Here is a 16,208-nt window from a genome sequence, read left to right on the forward strand (position 1 = left end):
TATTAAGCAAAAATTTAAAATACATTAAATATACATTTAAGTATGTGCAGTTTCACAGACTTATTATCTACTATTCTTTGTGACCTTTGAATCTGTTTTTATGGAGATATACCAGAAATCATTACTTTTTTTTGCCCAGTTTGGCAGAATTTTTGATTAAGAAAATTGCCAATTTTTATAATGAGCAAATATCAGGGCCCTGTAATACTGTGTTCTATTTAATGTCTTCTCTGGATTTTGGAAATACTCTCTAACAACAAAATCAAAAAAGTGTCAGAAATACTTTAAATAAGTTAAGGTTTATACAAACACTAAGGGCAATCATCAATTTTATTGGGTTCTTGAGCTATGCTTACAGAAAAATATAAAGACACAGGTAAAAAAAAAATATAAACACATAGATATAAGGTGAATGCTTGAGAAAGAAAGAATTCACTAAACACCCATTACTTAGGATCCATATTCATGGCACCCTCTTAAACACTGGGAAATGTATAATTTTGTATAAAACAACATTCCAAATTCATGTTACAGGCTTTTTTCTGAACCAAAAGTGTGAACTTGAAAAGTCAGCAGTTTCATTCCTTGTACCTATATAACTTTCCACCACTGCCTGGTAGGTACGAATGGGGATTTTTTTAAATATATATATATATATATAAAGGCTCAAGTGTTCCCATCACATTAACAAATTGAAACAGAGACTTTATCTTTTTTTCTTTTCTTTTCTTTTTCTTTTCTTTTTTTTTTTTTTTTTTTTTTAGTAAGGGATATTTATAGGATGTTTTTAGTAAGGGATTCTTTTTAGTAAGGGATGTTTATAAGAAAGGCCATTTTTATAAATATCCCATCTATGGAGTGCTATTCTTTTCTATCTGTAAGTAGCATGTTAATTCTATTCTTTGTTTTGCACGTGTGCTTTTCAGAGAAGGCCATAATTCGCTCTATAGAGTCTTGATTTCTATCCTTTTGGGGAAGTTGTTCAAGGTCGTCATGGCCCATATCCATCAATTATGCCTGCCTCACAGATGTCCTTTGTCAGTAGTACATATCAGTATGATTAATGGTTCAGGGTTCATATTCAGGAATCTGATTGGATAACTGTCATTTCATTTGTTATCACGGATAATTCAGAAAACATTGATGAAGTTGTCTAAGAAAAGAGGGCAATGCAAGCCAGTTTTACTTATAATGAACAACAAAGCTTGGTCTTTTGTTAGCAAAAATAGGTTGTGCACTCCAGTATACTTCCTGGACTTCAGCTAGGAGATTGGGGGGGGTATTAACTCTATAGGTATTTCCTGCAACATTAAGTGGTAGTTCTATAAGATGAAAAAGTGAATACCACACTATGTTGAAGGCTTCATAACTGGGAGAATAAGGGTTCATGAGCTCTTCAGTAAAACCTAACTTTTATTCTGTATGTAACAGAAAGTAGTAATTATTCACTTACTTTAAATATAGCTTCATTTATTAATTATAAATTATTGGATTATTTACTTATTTAAAGAGAAGTACTGTTTTTATAAGAATGATAGATGTTTAGGGGTGCCTGGGTGGCTCAGTTGGTTGGGCGACTGCCTTCAGCTCAGGTCATGATCCTGGAGTCCTGGGATCAAGTCTCGCATCGGGCTCCCTGCTTGGCGGGGAGTCTGCTTCTCCCTCTGACCCTCCCCCCTCTCATGTGCTCTCTCTCTCTCATTCTCACTATCTCAAATGAATAAATAAATAAAATCTTTAAAAAAAATGATAGATGTTTGCCATTAAAGATAAAATAAAGCACATTCAATAAGTTTTTTAAAATCCTCTGAAATCCTGTCCAAGGATGACTCTTAGTCTTAAAGGAGATCTTAGACAGAGGAACATAAGAGACGTTAAGGTGTTGAAATAGATTCAGGGTTTTCTGGAAATTTGGTAAATGATACAAAGTGCATTTTAGGTCAGTGGAAATCCCCCAGTAAATTGTATTGATATAGCCACCTATCTTTGTGAGGGTAAACATTTTGTTCTCATTTTAACTCCTTCCACTTATGTAAATTTCTTTTTTTATTAAGTTTTTAAATTTTAATTCCAATATAGTTAACATACAGTGTTATATTAGGTTCAGGTGTACAGTATAGTGATTCAGTAATTCTATACATTACTCAGTTCTCATAATAATAAGTGTACTCTTAATCCCCATCACCTATTTCACCCATCCCCCCACCCTCTGGTAACCATCAATTTGTTCTCTATAGTTAAGAGTCTGTTTCCTTGGTTTTTCTTTCTCTCTTTTTTCTTTGTTCCTTTGCTTTGTTTTTTAAATTCCACATGTGAGTGAAATCATATGGTATTTGTCTTTCTCTGACTTATTTCACTTAGCGTTATACTCTAGCTCCATCCATGTTGTTGCAAGTGGTAAGATTTCATTCTTTTTTATGGCTAAATAATATTCCATTACATATATATTTACACACACATACATATACACACACACACACACACGTATATATAAAATCACCTCTTCTTTATCCATTCATCAATCGATGGACACTTGGGATGCTTCCATATCTTGACTATTGTAAATAATGCTGCAATAAACATAGGGATGCATGTATCTCTTTGAATTAGTGTTTTTGTATTTTGAGGATAAATACCCTGTAGTACAATTACTATATTGTAGGGTAGTTCTGTTTTAAACTTTTTGAGGAAACGCCATACTGTCTTCCACAGTGGGTACACCAGTTTGCACTCCCACCAAGAGTGTACTGTGGTTCCTTTTTCTCTGCATCCTTGCCAAAACTTGTTGTTTCTTTTAGCCATTCTGACAGGTGTGAGGAATATCTCTTTGTAGTTTTGATTTGCATTTCCCTCATGATGAAGTATGTTGAGCATCTTTTCATGTGTCTGTTGGCCATCTGTATGTCTTCTTTGGAGAAATATCTGTTCATATCTTCTTATTTTTTAATTGCTTTTTTTTGGCGTAGAGTTGTATAATTTCTTTATATATTTTGGATACTAACCCTTTATCAGATACATCATTTGCAAATATCTTCTCCCATTCAGTAGGATGGCTTTGAATCTTGTTGGTTGTTTCCAGTTTTGTTGTTCAGAAGCTTTTTATTTTAATGTAGTCTCAATAGTTTATTTTTACTTTGATTTTCCTTGCCCAAAGGAGACATATCTAGAAAAATGTTGCAACAGCTGATGTCAGAGAAATTACTGCTTGTGCTCTGTTTTAGGATATTTATGGTTTCAGGTCTCACATTTAGGTTCTTAATCCATTTTGAGTTTATTTTTGTGTATGGTGTAAGAAAGTGGTCCAGTTTCATTCTTTTGTATGTTGCTGTCTAGCTTTCCCAACACCATTTTTTGAACAAACTGCCTTTCCCATTGCATATTCTTGTCTCCTTTGTTGAAGATTAATTGACCATATACTTATGGGTTGATTTCTAGGTTTTCTATTCTGTTCCATTGATCTATGTGTCTGTTTTTATGACAGTACCATGCTGTTTTGATCACTGTGTTTTGTAATATAACCTGAAGTCCAGAATTGTGATGCTTCCAGTTTAGTTTTTCTTTTTCAAGATTTCTTTGGCTATTGGGGTCTTGTCTGGTTCCATACAAGTTTTAGAATTGTTTGTTCTAATTGTTTGAAAAATACTGTTGGTATTTTGATAGGGATTGCACTAAACGTATAGATTGTTTTGGGTACTATGGACATTTTAACAATATTTGTTCTTTCAGTTCATGCACATGGAATGTCTTTCCATTTCTTTGTGTCATCTTCAATTTCTTTCATCAAATGTTTTATAGTTTTCAGAGTACAGGTATTTTATTGGTTTTGGTGTAATTGTAAATTGAATTAATTTCTCTTTCTGCTCCTTAATTATTAGTGTATAGAAATGCAACAGATTTTTGTACATTGATTTTGTATCCTGCAACTTTACTGAATTAATTTATCAGTTCTAGTAATTTTTTTGGTGGGATCTTCAGGATATATATATATTATCATATTATATATTATATACATATATAATCATGTCATCTGCAGCAGTCCATTTTAACATTTCTTGTAGGGCTGGTTTGGTGGTCATGAAGTCCCTTAGTTTTTGTCTGAGAAATTCTTTATCCCTCCTTCTATTCTGAATGCTAGCATTTCTGGATAGAATATTCTTGGCTGCACATTTTTCCATTCAGCACTTTGCACATATGCCACTCTCTTCTGGCCTGCAAAATTTCTGCTAAAAAATCCACTGATAGCCTTATGGAGTTTTCCTTGTAAGTAATTTTCTTCTTTTCTCTTGCTGCTTTAATTTCTTTTTCTTTATCACTTCGTTTTGCCATTTTAATTGTTATGTGTCTTTGTGTGGACTTTCTTGGGTTAATTTTGTTGGGGGATCTCTGTGCCTCCTAGATCTGGGTTTGTTTCCTTCCCCAGATTCAGAAGTTTCAGCTATTATTCTCTCAAATAGATTTTCAGCCCTCTTTTCTCTCTCTTCTTAGAGATCCCTATAATGCAAATGTTACTGTGCTTGATGGAATCACTGAGTTCCCTAAGTCTATTCTCATTCTGTATAATTGTTTTCTTTTACCTCCTCAGTTTGATTGCTTTCCATTACTGTCTTCCATGTTGATAATTTTTTCTTCTCTTTCCTCTAGCCTACCATTGATTCCATCTAGTGTATTTTTAATTTCATTTATTGTGTTCTTCATCTATGCTTGGTTCTTTTTTATCTCTTTGTTAAGGATCTCACTGATGCATCCACTCATTTCCCAAGTCCAGTGACTATCTTTATGATCATTACTTTAAATTCTCTAACAGGCATATTACTTATATTAATTTCATGTAGGTCTCTTGCTGTGGTTTTGTCCAGTTCTTTCATTTGGAACATATTCCTCTGTCTCCTCATTTTGTCTAACTCTCTATGTCTGTTTCTGTGTGTTGGGAAAGTCAGCTATGTCTCCTACTCTTGAAAGTAGTGGGTGGGGCACACACTTTTAATAAGGTGGTGCTGGTCCTCTTCCATAGGGTATATGCAGTTGCTGTGAAGACCAGGCCTGGCCAGTGATGCTCTGCAAAGCCCACATGGGTAGGGAGTGCAGTTTTAACAAGGTGTGTGTGGAGGTGACCTGCTGTTTGGAACAAGGCCCCACAAAACACACAGGAGACTCGGTGTTGGCAAGATTTATGCCAGTCTTCTAGAGGAGGAGACTGCAGTGCAGTCAAGTGACTGGGAAGGACAGATCTGCCGATGTGAGGGGCTTAGTGTAAGCAAGTTAGGTAAGGAGTGTGGGCTCTGCTGGTTTCTGAAGGTGGTGAAGCATTTATGCTGACGGGTGGGAGATGGAAATGGCAGCTCCTTTGTTTCTGGAGGAGTCTCTCAGGGAAATATGTTTCTCTGGGACATGTTCTGAGATTAGTAAATAATTCTCCCTCCGATGTGCCCTAGGCATTTTTCAAACTGCTGCTTCTATGCTGTATCTCCATGGGCTATTTGTTGTGCTATCTCTTTAAGGACAGGGACTCAGTTTCCTGTAACACACTGGGCTCTCCCAGAGCAGAGCCTACTAATTTTTAAAATTCCAGTCTTTAAGTCATGCTCGTTGTAAGAACTCATGAAATTCAGCCCCTCTTGCTTTCAGAGCCAAATGTTATGGGAATTCTTCCCCATGCAGGCTCACTGGTGTGACCATCTATTTCTGACCCTTCTCCGTGCCCCTGGCTCCTCCCAACTGCAGACAGCCAGGACCCTTTTAGCTCACCACCTCATCTTCATCTTTCCTATCCTCTTCCATGTGGTCTCTTCTTTACCTTTAGTTGTGAGTTTCTTCTGCCTGTCTTTCGGTGGTTTTCTGTTATTTATGCTGATTTGAGCATTACCATGGGACTAGGTGAGTTGAGGGTCCTTCTACTCTGCCATCTTCCCAGACTCCTACACTTATGTAAATTTCAAACATATCAAAGATTTATTTTTTAAAGTGAAACTATATTTTTTATAATAAAATATGTAAATATTCTAAAACCTTGTTTTAAGAAGGCCTTTAAAAATGTGTCAGAAATTAAGAAAGAAAAAAAAAACCTTAAAATTTGACTGAATAGAAAATGAATAGAAAAAAACTTCACTATATTAAAAAACAAACAAAATACTATAAAATCAAAGATAAAAGATAAACAATAAAGAGAAAAGAGAAAACAAAGTAGAAGCAAATGGAATACATAACAAATAATTTTGTAGTATCCTAAGGTGCTTATTTTTAGTAATCAATAAAAACAAGATAGAAACTACCAGAAGAATGTGCACAAATAATTCTTCACAAAAGGGAAAAGATCAATAAACATACTTTTTCATATATATCAATAAGTATATACTTTTGTAGTATTTAAAGAATCCATAGCACATGTTTTATGAATATTTTGGGAAATCCCAGTACAATCAACAAATGGAAAGGATTTTACTGTCAATAAGCCAGTGAAACTTAGTTGTCTCATTTTTCTAGCTTATGTGGTATTTATTCGGAATGTGGCCTCTTGATGTGGGGAAGGAATGGGATAAGACTAACAGTATCCTATATGATTCGCATGGAAATCTAAGAATGTCTTGGAATTTTCTAAATTTTATATATGAGACAATAATCTATTTATATTGAGATGTGTTTATAATTTTAATACAGAAATAAATGATCAACATTATTCAAAATATAATTTTTAATATACTTTCATGTTGATATTTATGCCTCAACCACTATGAAACTCAGACTATTATTAAAAAGAACCTTTCCCTCTTTCTTTACACTGAATTCAGACTCTTGCAGATCTTTCATAATTTCTGCTTTGAGATCAGGTGGTGCTGTTGTATTAAAGTTGCAGGTTTCTGTCAAAAAATCACAAAGCAGTTCTCCATTTTCATTGCCATCAACAAAACAATCAGATATGTCCATGGTGGACAGAAGGTCATAACACTCATACTTAATCCCCAATTTATCCAGAATCTGAGTGAGGTCAGATGATGTGACATACTGACAGAGGTCATCCTGAGGTAAGCGGGATCCATACTTTTTCCACAGCTTGTCCCAGCCACTGATTCCTGTGTGATAAAACAAAGTTCATGCTTTTACTTATTCTTCTTCTCAATTCTCTTCTCTGCCGGGAAGTATACTACATGCTTAGAATAAAGCAGCCAATAAAGAAATATTCTTGCCTTTGAGTAACTTAATTTAAGAGGTGCACAGCAGGGGGAAAGAAAGTTAAATACACAAGTAAATAAATCACATATCAGATGGTGCTAAGTGCTAATGAAAAACAAATCAGAACAAGGAATAAGGAGGGTTAAAGAGTTAGATGGGTTGCTGTTTATATAGAGTGGTCACAGAAAGTCTCTGTAATAATGTGACATTTGAGCAGAGATATGAGAACAAGCCATGTAGGTATCAGAGGGAAGAATACCTTAGGTACAGAAAAGAGCAACTACAAAGGCTCTGATGCAGGACCATGCTTGTCATGTTAAGAACTAGCCAGGAAACCAGTGAGGTTGGAATTCAGTGAGCAAAAGGGAGAATAGAAGAAGATAAGGATGGATGAGTGGTGGGGAAGTAGATAGGGTGCCATATCACGTGGGATGAGATGGGAAGCCATTGTAGAGTTGTCTGAAATAACTTTCTGGATCGATGAACATATTCTATATCTGCATTGTCCAATATGGTAGCCACTAACCATCTGTGGCTAAGGAACATTTGAACTGTGGCTAGTATGACCAAGAAAATGAATTTTAAGCTTTACTTCATTGCAATTCATTTACATATCAATTTCAATAGCCAAATGTGGCTTTTATACTGGACAACACAACATTAGATTGACTTAACCTGATTTACATTTTAATAAGGTTACTTAGTCACACAGATGAGAATAGACCATAGGGCCATAAGGGCAGAAACAGGGAGAACAGTAAGGAGGTTATGGAAATAATCTGGGTGACAGATGATGGCAAATTGGAGCAGCTAGCTTTTGGAGGTGATGAGAAGTGGTTGGATTTCTTATATATTATGCTCCTAGATCCAGGGAGATTTGCCAATAATTTGGATATTGGGTATGAGTGAAAACAGAGTCAGTGGCCCCGATGATTTTGCCCCAAGTACCTGAAAAGAGAGAATTGCCATTATTGGAAATGGGAAGAATGAGATAGGAGCAGTTTTAAATGTATCATCAGGTGTCAAGCTTTGGAAATGTAAATATGAGATATCTATTGATACCTCTTGGACATTCCAGCAGTGATAGGAAGAAGGCAGTGGTTTATGTGAGTCTTGAGTTCAGAGGAGAGGATCTAAGAGTAAGAACTGAAACAGAGAGAAAGAGCAGAATAAATACAATGATAATTTTCTCAAACAAAAAATGGGGTAGCCGCTCATGTCTCCACTTATAAAATGCTGCCTTGCACTGCCAATAAATAGGCTGATTCTTACAAATTTTGTTCCCAGCTTTAGAAGATGTTTTAGCAATGTCTACTGTGTTTAATTGAAAACCCAGCCCAGTGTAGAAGCTAAGAGAAGCAGCCTCTGAGGGAGAGAGACACAGGTTGGAATGTACTTCTGACACTTCATGAAGAGATGAGATTTGTTATTTAGTCTCTGAGAACCTCAGTTTTCTGATCTATAAAGTGGGGATAACCATACTTACCTCAAATGCAACTGCAAGTATTAAATGAGATAATTTAAGTGAATTGTTATACAATGCTAAGCACATGGCAGATGGATAATAAATACTTATAAATGAACATTATATGGAATTAGTTTGATAATATATTTTCACTGGTTGTAATCTTGAGACTGTGAAAAAGCAAACTTGCTGTTTAGAAATTTATAATACTACTACATCAACAGAAATGAGCATCTGTTTGTGGACCCTCTAATACATGCATATAATAATGGGATGTTACATACACAGTTGATACAGTGTAGTAAGTAAGAGGGTCTCTAAAGCCAACTGCTTAAGTAGGAAGCCTGACTTTTCCTCTGACTAGCTCTATGAAACTTTTCCTCAGGTTTATCACCTGCAAAACAGGGATAACAATAGAGTTTTTGCATAGAATTAGGGCAAGAGAAAGTAAAGGAACTAAGAACCATGACTGGCACACGTAGTAAATAAACATTGTTCAAGTATTGGGAAATTAAGTTGGACTTGGCAAAGCAATGTAAGAGGGAACCTATATTCCAGGATTAATAGTGAAGATTTCAAAGGCTTGACATTTTTTTGGTTCCCAAACCTCTTTTATGGTCTAATGAAGTAACTGACTCTCCAGCAAAGTACACAAACAATAAATACCTATACAGTTATGCATATGATTATTGGATGCCCAAAGACCCTGGCCCTCATCCATGGATTGGGCTAAAGTCTCCTGATTGAACTCAACAAAACAGACTATCCAAGGCAGAAAAGGGTAAAATTTAAATAGCTTAGATAATTGACATTCTACCAATATTTCAGAGGGAGTGATAACTTCAGGGTATGCTCTAGAAGGTAAAATTGGAATGAAGCAGAAAAAACAAAACCTCAGTCCAATGAAAAATAATAGGGTCATGAGTATGTATTAAAAAATCTTTCATTACAAAGATAATGATTATCTGCCCAAATAAGACTATGCCTACAAATAAGACTTTACAAGAAAATAAATATTTCAATGAGTTGAAAGGAAGCTCTATTATCATTATTATTTTTATTTTTAAGCTGACAGAGAAAAAAAAATAACCGAATACTGATTGCAGAAAATTTACTGGTGTCAGTGTTGTGTGACTTGGTGCCATTTCTGAGCTGAGCAATTATACACTTTCTAACTGATGCATTATCATAATGGCTGTCAGTGGGCACAACATATGGTGTTATTTTTGTTTCCAACATGATATAAACCAGATTCTTTTTTCTCATTCTATTAAAAATAACACACCATGTTTGCCTCCTTCCTCAGGCAGGTAAGGAGAGGGGAGAACAAAAAACTAGTGTCTCCTTCTGGCTAAACCCCCTTAACCAGAAAAGTTGCATTTTAACTAGCAACTCTCAAAACTAATGCCTGGCTACTACATTTGCAGAAAAACATGCTACGATTGATATCATTTTAGTGTGAGACACTCATTTTAAAAATCCACCTCATTTGTCCTTATCTCTCTTCCTTTTCATCCCCAAATCAAATCTTTTATCTTTATATAATCAGGAACTTCTGCTTGTTATAATTAAATGAATATTTACTGAGCTGGGCTAGTTCTGTAACTGATACTTCCAAATACAGAGAAAAGCCTCTCTTCCCTCAAGCAACATGTATTCTAACAGTAAATGCTGTCATTTAATTCTGATTTCAATTTCTATGTCTTTTCCTAATGAGTTTTATTTGCCTACTCTTCATCGCTTTTCTCTGCCTATTCCAGCATGCACTTTAGTGTGTGTGCGTGTCTGTGTGCACGTGTATCTTCTTTATTGAGTCTTTTACTCCTGTTTATTAAACCTATCTTCAAATCTCCAGAACTTTCTATGTTCTCTGATTCCAAGTCCATCATGTAGTTTTAGCCAAAACATGCTCTTTTTTTTAGACACATTCAGAACTAGTAGTTTAGAATATTATAAGGCAGAAATAATAAATGATTATAAAATAATTTATTCAGTTCAATTCAAATGTCTATTGGGTGTGTTTTAGGTTCCAAAGAGATGAGAAGCAGGATGCCTGCTCTCAAGGAGCTCTCTTTAAATTCCTTGTATGCCTCTGATAAGAAACTTAGCACCCTGCTCCAAGTGTTCACACGCCTCAATCCTCTACTACATAGCAGCCGTTCAAAAGCAGAGGAAAAGTAGTAGTCATCTGCATCCTACAGAGCCTAGCAGTGACTGACTGTAGAAGCTCAAGAAAAGCTGAATGAATCAAATCTACCAAACAGCTATCCTCTGCAGACAACATGGACTGAGAGTACAGGCTGTGCACTGTTTTCAATATGGCTGAACACACATGGTATCTAGGTACACATGGTACACATGGAACATAGAGCCAACCCAGGTTTCTGCATAATTCTGGAAACTGACCCCATATTTTATTATCTTATGATTAATAAATTGTAAAAGTGAGTGTCCATATGGGACTCAAATAACAGTAATTCAGTCTATTCAGAGAAATAACTTGTCAATTCAGTAATAGGTCAGTGTCTGAGATGGACAGGAAAGAGCCTTAGCTATGTGGCACATTTAAGATGACCCTTTAGAGCAAGATGGTAATCCAGACATACTATTATCTGCCTAGATATTAGCTAGATGAGTGTTCCTGGAAATTTAATTTAGTAACTAGTTCTAGGTTTGTCTGAATCGTCTACAATGAGCACCCAGTTTTCTGCATTGAAGTGTAGCTATGGATGACAATGCTGCCCTGAAACAAAGCTTTCTTCCCAAACAGGTTTCTGCACTTCTAGGTAATTATGAAGCAAATTCCACCCAGAAAGTGACTGCAAGAGGCTTGATAAGAACAGAGCTTAGTGTGAACCATTTTGGTATATGTGTTCCGAGTTTTAGGGCAATATTCAAGTTTAAGGAATGTTTTCATGAGGTAAACATGGAGAAGGGGGTTTCAAGGATTATAGTTTGAGCTGAGAAGGCAGTTTAGGGCAATGGTTTTCATACGGGGTGAAGGGGGAAGTTGCTCAGGTACCTCATATGATCCAGGAAGCATTCTCAAACTTGGTTGCTATCTACAGACTGGTCTGGGCAGACAGGGATTTGAAGTGATATCAGCAAATGAAAAAATGAACAATAAAGATGTAGATCAATCCTATACATGTTAATTGACAAGGATATAAGGCAAATCTGATTGCAAATTTCTTGTGATTCAATTTGTTTTTTCTGTTGGAAACTGGCCATGATCTATTTTTCTAAAAGCTGATCCATATATTCGTAGTGACTTTGTTAATGCAACAAAGAAAATATTGCTATTCTTAAAAAAGGAAACTGCAGCCACTTCCATACACTGAGGGGCAATACAGTTTATCCTGGGGAAATATACTGTGGCTAAGACAGGTTCATAGGTGCACAGGTTTACCCAGGTGAAAGAGGTAGATCAAAAGGAAGTTAAACTGCTCCAAGGAAAAATAAGAGGGATGGAAGGGCAAAAGTGAGGAGTTGGTATCTTAGGAAAAGTAGTGAGCTAAGAGGATATGGGTGAGGTCTGGGAGAAGTTACGAGTAGGTGCAAGGGAGAAGGGCACCGCTGAGCAGGAGAAAAGCTAGGAAAAGAGTGGCTGTGGGACTTTGCACTAAGTTCTGTACCTGCTGTCCTTCTACTCCATCAGTCTTGCCATCTCCCAAAAATCAAAGAATGGTGCTTTCGAGAATGAAGGAAGTAGGGCTATGTCTATGTTTGGAGCAAAGCAGAACAGGATAAGAAAAGGCAGCTGAAAGACATGCAAGGTTTGGAGATAGGAAATCAAAAATTGAACTGGCAGCAGAAGTTTGGCGCAAACAGTGGTTGGCAACCATCAGGAGCATGTAAGCATGACCCCCAAGATCCTCAGGAGTCATGGGGAGAGGGATGGATGACCCAAGTTACTTGGGATAAGGGATCCCATCATTTTTTCTGGATTTATAAGTTATAAGTGATCCCCTAAGACTGAGGAATCTGGAGACATTCGGTTTATACTAAACTGATGACAAGATCAACATATTTGACAATTTTATTTACCTTTTCAAGTAGAATATTTTCTTTACTGAAAAGGAAACTGTATTGAACTAGGTGGCTTATTTTTTATTACATATATTTAATTAATTTATTTCCTTCATAACTCTTCTGATAGAGGCAATAAAGCTGTAACTTTTAGCCTTAGGAGATAATTGGAAAGTCCAAAATAAAATGCCTAAATGTATCTTCTCCTTTTGTTAAGTGGTTCTTTAAGAAGAAATGTATGTATGATATTTCTCTTGTAGCTGCACAAATCTCTTCTAAGAAAAGTGCATGTGATAAAGGCAGGGGGTCATTAGAGTCCCTTTAATAATTGGACATTTGTTATTTTTTGCATTCTTACGTGTAGGAACAATGTCTATGAACAATGTTGTCCTCTTTGGGATACCTCTCTCCCATGCTGAGTACAGTAATGAAGAGTTTTTTACTGTATACAGAAAAAGTTAGCAAAATATTTCCACCATCAAACTACATTGACTGAATATCTTTTGAGTCAAAATACTTTTTAAGAAAAAGCTAATTGATATTTGAGTCTTTACTCCCTTTCTTTGCTTTTTCCCTGGGAATGTATATATACATAGTATATATATACATAGTACATATGAACCACATATATGCATAGATGCAATGTAATGTAGGTGTGATTATCTAGAAATAGCCCTTGAATAAACTAAGACTCATAGGTCAAGTTCACACAGCTAGGAGATGCCTCAGCATTCTTGCTGCATGTATCACCATATATTTCACTGTGCCTGTTTTGGTTTGAACATTTCTTGATACTAATAAACCATGGATTGTATTAATATAATTCATGAGATAGCCAGTGGAATACTGTATTCATAAGGGTACTTAGTTCTCAGTTGTTTGTAGACTATTCGTGTCAAACCTTAGACTGGCTTTTTCCTCTTGGTAGAAATATACTCATAGAAAACTGCTTTCTGACACTGAAATACTTAACTGCTGAAAATATTTAAGAATAAACCAAATATAAGAAAGAGGGGATCTTCTATTGATATGAAATATATCCTAAAATCAGACATACATGATTTCTGGATAAACTGTTATTTCTATTGGTAACACTTTTTCTTTATTATTGATACAGATTATTAAGAATAGACTGCCCTCGTTGGTAACAACTAAGTTGTCTTTTGTATTCCTAAATGTAGCATAATGGCTTTACCCAAGTGTCTTAATTTAGACAGAGGTTAGTAGGAAGCATCCAGTTTACATAAGCCCTTCTAAATGGGAAAACAGAACTCTACCACATGAGTATTTTTAATTAACTAGAGATAAAAATAGTATATCAAAATGTTCCTTTAGGGAAGAGGTTGTGTACAGGAACTCTCATTTGCAAAAACTCCCACATGAGTTCAACCCTAGAATTATAGGTAACAACCCTATTTGCCATCCTTAAAGTCATTTCTCATATTTAAGAATTGATGAATTTTGTGACATACGGTTTTGAGTAAGGGGTCTGGTATATACTTAGGAAGATAGAGACTGTTGTATATCTAGAATCAATCTGCCTAGCACTGTGTAGACAATCCACGAAGATTGCTGAATGAAAGAATTAATGAATTAATGAACTCAGCAATGTCAGTGTTTCATTATTAGCATGTTGACTTCTCTATGTGGTACTTATTATATAGTGGAAGCAACGTGACATGATCAAATGCCCTCTTTGGAAAATACAAAACAAGTGAACAATTTTTGGTAGTTATTTGAGAAAATCTACCATGAACAATATTGATAATGGCTCTAGAAATGCAAATTAATCAAATATGAAGGCATCCCAAATATTTAAACCTTTATTTATATATAGTAAACATCACAGAAGGGGAAGAGACATTCAAGAAGCAAAAAGGAGGTAAACAGAAATATTTGCTGTTTTTGGCCTCATTAAAAAAAATTCCTATTAGTGGTATTTGCTCTATGTCATATAAAAAATAATTTATATATAGACAACAAAGATAAATTTTCCCCAAAGAAGTAATTAGACATTTAATTCCACTAGACCCCCTAAATTGATAGCTGTTATGAAGGACTTTCCTAATACTGTGTTTATTAATTGACTACGATCAGAAGCCAAGTCAAGAATTTCATAATGAAGACCAAATATAGCAGGCTGCCTTCGAACACATATATCCAAGCACATATGCACTATTATTGTTTTAAAATTCAGGGTGAATATAAATAATTTACCTGACACAAGAATAATGAGCATCTTAGCGTTGGTAGCTAAGAGACTATGGAAGAATTTTAGGGTAGCTGGGATATCTTTTACATAATACAGCATCTAGAAATGAAAGAAAAGAGAGATTAGACACTTTTCTATGTCAATGTCTTTGTTACTTGGGCTAGATAGTCATCAGAAAGTTTGATTTTCAAGTTGAGAGTTTTACTCAACAAAACACTTTAAGAATTTAAAAATTAAAGATGTTATATGGAGAAAGAAAGTAATAGTGTGATAAAATATTTGAGAAAAGGGAAAACTATGGTATTTGCTCAATTACAGCCAAATAGTTTTAAATTTACTCTTTCTGACTTCAATACAGAGACATTTATAGCTGGAGATACTTAGTCTCCACTCCACATTGGGGCATCGATTCTATGCTTACTCTATATTTTGTGAATTATAGTTCTTCTGGGAGAAGATGGTGCTGGCACCAAAAAAACAGACCCCATTTCATGGAACATTGCTTTAAAATTAAGCCCCTTGTACCAGCTTTACCATATGCTCACAGATGCTTTTTTTAAATCACAGAAAATATGGCAGGCTCTGATGTTTACAGATTCTCTAGGAAAATGGACTGAATAAAGCATGAGGTTACATACTTGGTCACAAGGTGCTAGGGGTCAACCCACCCCTTTTTAATAACTCTGGACCATCTGTGATGGAGTTCAGGGAAAGGCCTTTCCACTCAACACAGGCAGAGCCTAGAATTATACATTGGCAGTGGAAAATTTTCCTTAATGGCTTGCATCCCTGGAATCTACCCCCACAGATACTTACTTCTTAAATCTCATCTCCATCTCTCTTGGGCAATAATTTAATATTCTATGTAGATGCCCACGATAGAATTTTTTGCATTAAGCAAACACAACTTAAACTACGCCCCTTTCACATGAATGAATGAAATAAAATGGAGCTGCACATGGTCTATGCTGCTTCGGGACCATATTTAGTATCATGTCATTCCATGCTGTTCATGACAGAGATAGGTACCCAGATATATAATCCATAAGATGGCTAACAGTCTATGATGTGACCTGGCTAAAAAAAGAGGAGGTGTGCCAGAAGAGATGCTCTGAAATTTGATCTAATAGATACTGAGATACTCTGAAGTTGACTGTGAACATTAAGTTGAAAGAATGTCATGAGAGTGTTAAGACTATAAGGAACAATGAAGAGACAAAGATATAACATAGGGAAAATGTATCCTAGACAGGGAGGAAGATAGGGGAATAGAATAGTAATGCAGAGGAAGCAGAGTTGCTCTAAGAAAGAAGGAAGATACATGGAAATTTTGAG

General features: G+C 35.5%; 1 protein-coding gene across 2 annotated transcripts in view; it reads right to left on the reverse strand.

Annotated features, from left to right (window-relative positions):
- Positions 1 to 6,670: 6,670 nt before the first annotated feature.
- Positions 6,671 to 16,208, reverse strand: part of HNMT (histamine N-methyltransferase) — a 60,378-nt gene continuing 50,840 nt past the window's right edge. For both annotated transcript variants that reach the window (XM_028101321.2, XM_028101320.2), the window contains 2 exons: positions 14,879 to 14,972; positions 6,671 to 7,067 (listed from right to left, as the gene is read on the reverse strand). In XM_028101321.2, coding sequence (XP_027957122.1) covers positions 6,712 to 7,067; positions 14,879 to 14,972 — 450 coding nt within the window. In that variant the 3' untranslated portion in view covers positions 6,671 to 6,711. The remainder of the gene's footprint in view (positions 7,068 to 14,878; positions 14,973 to 16,208) is intronic.

The sequence above is a fragment of the Eumetopias jubatus genome, unplaced genomic scaffold, assembly GCF_037043125.1.
Source record: "Eumetopias jubatus isolate StellerSeaLion01/CBP00866 unplaced genomic scaffold, mEumJub1_p1.0 scaffold_3, whole genome shotgun sequence".
NCBI classification, from domain to species: domain Eukaryota; kingdom Metazoa; phylum Chordata; class Mammalia; order Carnivora; family Otariidae; genus Eumetopias; species Eumetopias jubatus.